Source organism: Bos indicus x Bos taurus, chromosome 5, assembly GCF_003369695.1.
Source record: "Bos indicus x Bos taurus breed Angus x Brahman F1 hybrid chromosome 5, Bos_hybrid_MaternalHap_v2.0, whole genome shotgun sequence".
NCBI classification, from domain to species: Eukaryota; Metazoa; Chordata; class Mammalia; order Artiodactyla; family Bovidae; genus Bos; species Bos indicus x Bos taurus.
In genome coordinates, this window is record NC_040080.1 from 23,237,365 (window position 1) to 23,247,350 (window position 9,986).

The 9,986-nt window shown below is 43.4% G+C and overlaps 1 protein-coding gene across 1 annotated transcript; it reads right to left on the minus strand.

Moving 5' to 3' along the window:
* Nucleotides 1-66: 66 nt before the first annotated feature.
* Nucleotides 67-7,739, minus strand: GPRC5D (G protein-coupled receptor class C group 5 member D). Its single transcript, XM_027543538.1, has 4 exons — nucleotides 7,349-7,739; nucleotides 5,683-6,618; nucleotides 1,602-1,656; nucleotides 67-506 (listed from the first exon to the last, which is right to left on the minus strand). The coding sequence occupies exons 2-4, from the start codon at nucleotides 6,575-6,577 to the stop codon at nucleotides 422-424; spliced, it is 1,035 nt and encodes a 344-aa protein (XP_027399339.1). The 5' UTR covers nucleotides 6,578-6,618; nucleotides 7,349-7,739; the 3' UTR covers nucleotides 67-421.
* Nucleotides 7,740-9,986: the final 2,247 nt, after the last annotated feature.

The window sequence follows — 9,986 nt, forward strand, 5'->3', positions numbered from 1 at the left end:
GTCAATCATATTTAGGGGCCCCTTTTAAAAAAATGGCTAGAGGAGTTATCCAATAGTAAGTTGCTACTGCCATCTGTACTTTGGCAAATCTGTACTTTGTCACATTAGCATGACTCAGTTCATCAAACTGAGGTCTTTTGGTCTCATTAGTAAGAGGCGCCAATTTGTCCTAGCATTGCTGGGGAAGAGAATCTTTCAGTTACATGAATGAAGAAAGAGACACGTAGTCATGGTAGGGTGGCCAGAAAGATTGTAATTATGCTTGAAGGGCAGTGTCCTGAGGAAGGGCTCCAGATGGATGGAGAGGACCAGGAGGCAGGGAAGGAAGGATGCTTTATTGGCAGATAGGCTTCCCACTTGCCCATGGGGACGACACTGGGAGGATCTTCTGGGTTTTCACGATTCATGTTTTCTGTGGACTTTATAATTGTGCATCTTGCTGGGGGCTTCCTTTAGCCCGTGGAATGAGATATTTCTGTGTGGCATCAACAATCTGCAATGGAAGAAATGCCATTAATAGCTTTCTCAGCCAACATAGGGGATGATACTCTGCAACACTATGCCCGAAATATTGTCATTTCACCATTATTTAATCCTTTGTTAATTAAACAAAAAAGAAAAAAAATGTTGAGTCTACCCACATCATTTTTTCTCTTAGCCCTTAGTAAGAATCTGTTTGCAAAATTACTGGAAGTTGAAAGTAACCCAAGAAGTTCTTGACGGGGAGAGTGAAGATTTTCTCATGGTGTAAATACCCTCAGGAGGCTTAATTACAGCAAATGATATAGCTATGTCCTGGCCTGTCATTCCAGGAAAAGGCAACGTTAGATAGCAGACCAAAGGGCTTAACCTAGTTACAGTTGCCTAGTTCAGTTCACTGAACGAGCAGTCTGGGCGTGGCTTTCTCTCTTGGATCTTAGTGGCTTCTGACCCCATAATACAAATGTGTCCCAAAGTGGTATTTTTGGCTGTTTGGCTTTGTCTGTCTTCAAGCCATCATGGCACCAATGTAGGTTACCTCTGGTTCTACTCAGCAGTGTCCCTGTTTTTGCAGGCATAAAACGGGTGCACCCACATGGGTGTCCAGATGATGCTGACAGACCCAGCCCAGTTCTTGGGGCGGCCCAGAGAGTGACTCAGAGAGGCAGCCAGCATGGTCCAGGAGATGCATTTAGACCACTGATGCTAAAAACAGTTCCTACACTCATGCATATTTCTAACCTCCCTCCCCCTTGTCCCCAAGGCAAAAAGCGGTGAGCTTGCTCCTCTTCACTCTCCACCTGAACCCTTCAAGCTGCCTTTTCTTTCAGGGACATTCACCTGCATCAGAATTTATTGTCAATGGCAGTGGCAGTTGAGGGTTGGGAATGGTTTGGGAAGAAGCAAAAGGCATGATTTAGCTTCATTGCACTGCCCTGGTATGGATTCAGTCTGGATGGCTCAGGCTCTGCATGTCTGGAGGAATGACCCTGCCCTATCTATCCTCTCTTGGGTCAGGAAAGCCACTGGAGAGGAAGCCTGACAGCTCGCCTGAGGAAGGTGGGCTTCCTCCATCCCTCCTTGGAGAATGCAGATGAGCACATTTACCTGCAGCTGAGTGGGGGCTACCATATGCAGTTAATGCTACATCCTCCTCAGCGCCATCACTGTCTCGGGCTGAAAGCCAAAGGAGGGAAGGTCTGGGTTAGTGTCAGAGGTTCACCTGGAAACAGCACCTGAGGAGGGTGGGGCTCAGTGGCTTGCAAAGAGGCTCCTTCCTTTAAAAATAAATTCTCCACTGAGGCTACTTTTTTTTTTTTTAATTTGTGATTTAAAAAAGAGCATTGTTAAAGCTTCGGAAGAAGGTTGCATACAGATCACAATTGTGTATGCAGGAAAAGTACCTCTGTGCTTAGTAATTGAAGGGGCTGAAGCCTCATCATCACTTTCTATGCTGAGCAAAAGCTGGTATTTGCGGTAAGGAAAATAATCTGAAGGGCTTGGGTTGGCAAGAGCACTTTTCTCCTGTTTTCCATCATTTGCTATTCATTGACTCCTTTTTTACATTGCATAGCCTCGTTTCTGTCTTAATACCTTCCAAAAAATCATACTAGATTTGTCTGTAGATATTTAAACAACGGATAGAAAAAATGCCCACAATAACCTGATTTTTTAAAATGCACATGGGTCTTGGTTTTAGTGAACTTGATAAAACAATATTCTAAGTAATCTAGAACAGATAAAGTAGGCACTACTAGAACAGGAGCTTTCCTTTCATAAAAAATGGTTCATGGCTGATATTCTAGATTTTTATTGCTTTTTTTGCCACATCCCAAGGCATGTGGGATCTTAGTTCTCTGACCACGGATTGAACCCCCACTCCCTGCAGTGGAAGCGTGGAGTCTTAACCACTGGACCACCAGGAAGTCCCCTGATGTTCTAGGTTTAGGATCTTTGCAAATGATGTCACACTAAAAATTCTCAGTTAAAAGAGCAATTGATTTAAAAAATTCAGTTGATGCGCAGTTTTTCAGGAACATGTTTATATCTCAGGGCACAGACTATTTATACCCATTTTCTTGGTGTTTTGTAGTAATATGCCTGATTGGATTTTTATTCTTCATCTAGATGTTTTTATATCTTTGAACTAAGTCCATACATCACTTTAGAGAGAATCTTTAAAGACTAATCTTTTGAAAGACTTCCAGGGAAATGAAAGCCTTAATCCCCTTTGCTGATTTATTTCAGCGTACCAACTCGTTGCATTTAATCTGAATGCTTCGCGCTTCCATTTGGGTCTATTTCTACCCTTCATCTTTAGCTGGAGACAGAAAACAGGACAACAGCCTCTTGGGGAGAAGTCGTCATATGTGTGAAATTCCTTGCCAATCCCCTCTTGTCTTACTCTTCTTTTAACTGATTAATTCTGGTCTCAGACCCCAGTGGTAAATCAAATAATTATGTGACTGCAATCACAGCTATAAATCAGAAGAGTCACATGACAAATGCATGCCTCACAGACTGGAACAAAATGTGTTTTGGTACAGAATTTAGAGAGAACTGAATGTCGGTGAGAAAGGCATCTAAAGCTTAAGAACTACCATCTCACTTTCATCTTCTTAACCTTCCCACATAGGTCTAATGTTATAACCCCTTCATCATCTTTGAGGTTTTCCACCAAACCTCTCCAGATCCCCACACTTGTCCTGAGTGGATCCCAGAGCTGGAATGGGTATTCTTGTCAGGGACTGACCGATGCTGAGAACAAAGGCCTGACTGTTCTTGCTGACCACACATCTGTCTACACAGCACTGCGATTGTTTCTTGAGCAGACAAAAACAAACACAGCTGTGAGTTGCTTTCCCACTGCCAGCTCTTGACCTACAGCAACACTTAGAATTTTTTACATTATTGTTATTACACTGTACTGCTCTCGTTCTTATCTATTTTGCATCTCTTTGTATGTTTTTTCCAAGCTAGGTGTCATTTTGTACATTCCTGAGTTTGAATCGTTCTTCTAATTTTTGACATCTAATTTTTCCAGGTAACCTCCATCCTGATTCCCTTCTCTAAGCTTAAGTTTCTGGTTATTCTGCCCAGTTTTGGATAGTAATCTACATGTTCTTTTCTACGCCACTGATGTTTCTTCCCACAAAATATCAAATTGCATTGACAATAACTATCTCTGGCAGAAATGGATTTTCTACCAATGCTCTAGTATAAAGACAGTTATAAGGAAACATTGCGCTTTCGAAAGCTCTTGTTTTCCATAGGACATTTCTTAGAACACTTTAAATACCTGCCTAATCTTTGGGGGTGTGGAAAATTGATCGTTACAAGTCCCAGTGTGTTTTGGGTATTATGAAACACTAAGAACTCTCTCTCTCTGATTTTGTTTCCTAGAGACATATGATGGAGAAGGCAATGGCACCCCACTCCAGTACTCTTGCCTGGAAAATCCCATGGATGGAGGAGCCTGGTAGGCTGCAGTCCATGGGGTTGCAAAGAGTTGGATATGACTGATCGACTTCACTTTCAGTTTTCACTTTCATGCATTGGAGAAGGAAATGGCAACCCACTCCAGTGTTCTTGCCTGGAGAATCCCAGGGGTGGGAGAGCCTTTTGGGCTGTCGTCTATGGGGTCGCACAGAGTCAGACACGACTGAATCGACTTAGCAGCAGCAGCAGCAGCAGCAGAGACATATGACAGCAGACAAAGCAGACATAGAAGTTTTATCTTATTTTTTGGTGAGAACTATGAGAAGTCATTTCAAGAAAGATTGACTCTGCAATTCTGCCATGAACCTCACATCATCAAAAGCAATGAAAAACTCATATAGAAAGGATGTGTAGTCTCAATTTCCGATTCATGGTCAACTGAACTGAACAGAATTAATGGATGCAGCTATCTGAACAGGAATTAATTTGAATGTGTAATTAGCCATAGATTACAGCTCAAAAAGTGTATGACTTAACAGGAAAGCTTCTATTAATTTTTTTGAGCATGGTGAACGTAATGTGCGCTATGCAATATGTAAAATAACATCCTCTTTGCACATTAGAAATACATTGTGAGAAATCAGATGCCTATTAAGACACAAAAATGGATGTAAAACTGTGATATTGGGTTATGAATAATGGGCCAGATGTTTCAGAAAGGAATTAATGAGTTTTGATGTATTTCTAGATCACTGATATTAGCCATTTATTCCCCCAGGTTATTGGAGTCCAAGTCACCTTGTTATCATGGATAATACATTTTATTCTTTAACAAATGTATAGTCAGGTGACTTGGTCTTACATAAGGATTCAAATCTGACCCAGAAATTATTATGAAAATGTCACATAAGCAAGTTCTTTTATTTCTACTAATGATTACACATCTGAGCCTCTGCTCAGAATTCTCACTTAATGGCACTTCCTGTCACTTTTTGTAAACCTTGAAGGCTCTCAGGAAGTGAATGGTTTGCAAAGTAGACATCCAGAAGTTATCGGGCTTTGTGACTCTAATGAGATGATGAGTCGTATGAATCGGTCTACTATGATGTTAGGGGAAGTTAGTTTTGAGACTTAAATTTTAAAACTGTCAGTCACTGCTGCCAGGGGTGACTTTTGCACTTGATGGGCAAAACATCTGGACTTAGCACGCTATGTCATGCAAGGGCACAACCACAGCCTGATTTGGGGCTGGTAAACTCCTTTTACAGTGGGTGCCTTTCTTTATCCAGTAACAATACTCAGAGCTACACCCTCTTTATTTAGGACCTCTGAGTCATTTCTGTCTTGGCCTCTCCTCATGAATCTCTGTATTCTGGATGAACTGATTTTTCAGAAAAGTTTAACGTTGACCCTGTCTGCCTCTCTAGGCTTGAGCTATTTAGTCACTTCCCTAGGTCTTCCCTGGTGGTCCAGTCAGTAAAGAGTCTGCCTGCAATGCGGAAGACCTGGGTTCAATCCCTGGGTTGAGAAAATCCCCTGGAGGAGGAAATGGCAACCCACTCCAATACTCTTGCCCGGACAATCCCATGGACAGAGGAGCCTGGTGGGCTACAGTCCATGGGGTCACATAGATTCAGACACAACTGCGCGACTAACACTAGATCCTGACCATTCCATTTTTGTTCCTTCCTGCTGTATCCTCTGGCCCTGTTTTTCCTCTTGCTTTGCTCACAGGAGAGCCTCCCCGAGTTCCCCAGAGAGTACCTCTTGAGAGCTCCTGGTTCTCTGCTCTGAAGCTGCGTTGGTAAGTCGGGAGGGGGCAGGCATTGCCTGGCAGGGGGCAATCCTGCTGACACGATCGGTAGAGAATGCACAGCTCCGGGACAATGTACAGCAGCAGGAAAACCCACGCGTTGGTGACCAGGGCGATGCAGATGACGGGGTCGTCCCACTGGGGCTGCCGCTGGAGCTGTGTGTTGCCCCTCATGAGCATGGAGATCCACACCACCCAGATGATGATGGAGACGAGGACGGTGACAAAGATCAACCTGCCGTGCTGCTTCCAGTTCTCACAAGGGCCGCAGAAGGTGGTCTTGGAGACAAAGAACGTGAGGGCCATCAGGAAGAGGACGTATACCAGGAGGACCACGAAGTCCACGTTGAGCTGATAGGGTGTCATGTGCACAAACATGCCACCCCTGGTCATGATGAGAGTCACGTACTCAATGGCGATGATGGTCTGCAACAGGCTGACACCAATTGCAATGCACAGAATTGTCGTCCAAGAGAAGGAGGCTCGACCCCGGACCAGCTTCACCAGGTTGGAGGCATGAGCCAAGAGGCACGAGAAGCAGAGAGCAAAGAGGACCCCAAAGAGAAAGTAGCGGATGGGGGCAGTCTGCTGATTCAGCTGGATGATGAAGGCAAAAGCAAGGCCAAAGAGCCCCAGCACACCCAGGAGGAAGAGGAACTGGGTGGGGAGGACATTCCAGTGGGCGCAGTCTTGGACCCTTCTCATGAGGAAGAGAAACGCCAGGAGCAGCACGACTGTAACCACTATGCCAACTGCTGCCAGGGACTCCAGAACAATGCCCCATGCTCCCTCAGTGTCACAGAGGAAGTAATAGTCCCCCGTGGACTCCTTGCAGTCCTCATACATGGTGACTTGTTGGTACCTCACTAGAACGATCTTCTTTTCCCCTGCAAAAAAAACCAGAATGAAACAACACGACTTTACGTTTACCCACAAGAACGTCTGTTGGGTAGTCCTGGACAGGACACTATAGTATCTCTGATTCCCAGATGAAGATGCCTGGACACGTTGAATGAAACAGCTCAGAACTATCCACCCCTCAGAACTATCCTAGCTCTGTCCTGCTAGGAAAGGAGAACCATCTTCACTTGAGGACTCTGGATCATTCATGAATTTCATGTCATAATTTCCACCAAGGCTTTTTGAAGCCTAAGGCAGAATTTTTTTCATAAAGATGGGCTGTGTGACAACGTGCGTATGGTTGCTGGACTCCAGTTGTAGCAGGCTCCAGAACAAGGGTTGTCAACATTAATGGACCATTTGATCATTCAAGACATGAAGTGCTCCTCAAAGGAGACAGGCTCTTCCCAGTCATTTTAATGACTGTTCCTTCTTTTAATTCAAGTCAATCCAACACATTGTGCTTAAATATCTGCTGTTAATTTGTCAAAGAATTTTACAAAGTGGTCTCTGCCCTCAATTAATTTTTTGGAGAGGTAGCACCAAACTCTGTCTTGAGTACGGTTGTCTAGAAAAAAAATCACACATATTCATTTGGAAACAAGTACCTAGCAGCTGAATACCCCTAGTTCCACTCCTCTCTGGTTATTCCCAAGCCAGCTGGCTTGAGTGACCCAGGCTGACAGCTGAGGGCATGGTCCCTTCATTCCCACTTACCTCCTCCGTGTCCACGCTGGAGGCTGAGGCTGTAGTGGCTGCAAGGTTGTAACTGCCAATGAGTAAGAAAGAGACAACCTCAGTGTCTTTAATCTCTCCCCAAATGGGCGGAAGGATGGAGGCACCCACTGGGGTTCCTACAGAACCTATAAAAAGAACCGGAAGGTCAGAAAGACACACCTATTCAAGTTTCCCAGCAGCCTGTCTACAGAGATTTCTTTGGTGAGAACAACTGTTTTTCATTTTACTGCTAACCAGAGGCACCTTGACCTTAGGGAGGTCCTGAAGGGGGTGTGGCTTTAGGAAAGACCGCCTCTTCCCCACAGGTGCAGATGTGATGGGGGGCTGCAAAAGGCCTTCCCTTGGCCACATGAGGACACGTCGTTCTTCTTCTGACCTACTCCTACCAAGAGCTTCTCAAGTGGCTCGGTGGTAAAGAATCTGCCTGCAATGCAGGAGACTCGGGTTCTATCCCTGGGTCAGGAAGATCCCCTGGAAAAGGAAATGGCAGTCCACTCCAGTGTTCTTGCCTGGAAAATTCCATGGACAGAGGAGACTGGCAGGATATAGTTCATGAGGTTGCAAGAGTTGGACATGACTTAGTGACTAAACTACCACCACTCCCTACAAAGCCATCTCCAGAGTATTTCCCACATCTTTATTTTGATCTTAAGATCCAAAGGAGCATCCTTTCCAAAGGAATCAAAGGTTGGCTGAGCCATAAAGGATTAGAAGGATCATGCACATTAAAAGGTCCACTGGTTGCCATCTCTGTGACTTCAGGGAAATGTGACTTTTCTACTCTGCCACCTTCCTCTCCTTTGGAGGTCCTTCCTCAAGCTTTGGCTGCGCATAAGGTGGGGGCTCTACCTGGACCAGCTCTTCCGGGATTGCCAAGGCCTTTGGTATAACTTCCCTCTCTCCTTGCTCCCCTCACCCTTATCAGAATGCACTCTTATTGGGTCTCATTCCATTGAGGCTTTCCCAGGGCCCAAGACAGAAGAATGTGCAATTAACAGTTTCAGCTCATATTGGTATAACATATTCTTTTTCTCTTGCGGTGATGTATAATACAGCATGCAGGACAGGGTCCAGGCTATCTGGCCACAGGCCACCCCTAATCCCCCCTTCAAATTTACTTACTCTTTGGTTCTTTTCCTGGATATTTGCATTAAAAAAAAAAGTTTGGAGGTTTTAGTTTCATTTTTTAAATTAATAATTTTTAAAATTTTAATTCAATTTAATCAAAAATTTTATTGGGGTATAGTTGATTTACAATGTTGGTTTTATGCGTATAGCAAAGTGAATCAATTATACATATACCTACATCGTCTCTTTCTTTGGATTCTTTTCCTGTATAGGCCAGTATAGAGTATTGAGTAGAGTTCCCTGTACTGTTCAGTAGGTTCCTACTACTTATCTATAATTAATTTTTAAAAGTTGAAAATATTGTTGATTTACAATGTTGTGTTATTTCATGTCTGAACCCCTTGACTGTGTATACATATACATATATATATATATATATATATATATAATTTTTCATATTCTTTTCCATTATGGTTTATTATGGGTTATTGAATATATGGATATTTGCTTCTAAAATATTATTTACTTATTCATTTTTTGGCATGTGGTATCTTAGTTCCTTGGCCAGGAATTGAACCTGCACCTCTGCAGTGGAAGCATGGAGTATTAACTGATGAACCACCAGGGAAGCTCCAACAGAGGACTTCTGAAGACCCTAATCAGTACTTTCTAGTGTGGTTTCAAGTCTCCCTATGATCCAGCCCCCCCTTCCACCATCCAACCATATTTCTTTCTCCTCTCCAGGCCTTGTTTTTCATTCAGGTCAGTTTTCTCCCTCCCATCTGCTCACCTTTTCTTAGAGGTTGTCCCTGTCCTGAACTGCCTTTTATTCTATTCCCATTTATCCTCTGTGCTCGATTCTCATTGATCCTGCTTCTTACCCAAGTACTTTCTCTGCCTCGGAGATCCAGTTCATCTTATCTCCTCTGTGAGCGTTCCTTCCTACCCTCATCACTCTGGCCCTCACTGATCACTCCCTCAGGGAACTTCACAGTCTGTACTGTCCAAAGTTATGGAAATAATATTTTCTGCCCATTTTATTTGCATTAATAAATGTATGAATAACTATAATAAATAAAATGAATTTAAATAATAACTAATAATAAAACAGAAACAGACTCACAGACTTAGTGAAGGAACTTATGGTTACCAGGGGAGAAGGATGAAGGAAGGGATAATCAGGGAGTTTGGGATCGACATCTGCTATATTTAAAATGGATAACCAACAAAGTCCTACTGTATAGCACAGGGAACTCTGCTCAGTGCTATGTGGCAGCCTGGATGGAAGGGGAGTTTAGTGAGAATGGATACATGTATAGTGTGGTTTCAAGTTTCCTTGTGATCTGGGCCATGTAGGGCTGGGTCCCTTTGCATTCCACCTGAAACTATCATAACATTAATGATATAGCTTGTTAATCAGCTATACCATGATACAAAATAAAAAGTTAAAAAATAATAAATAATAACAAAAACAATTGTCGTTGTTGTTCAGTTACTAAATCACGTGTGACTCTGCAATCCCATGGACTGCAGCATGCCAGGCTTCCCT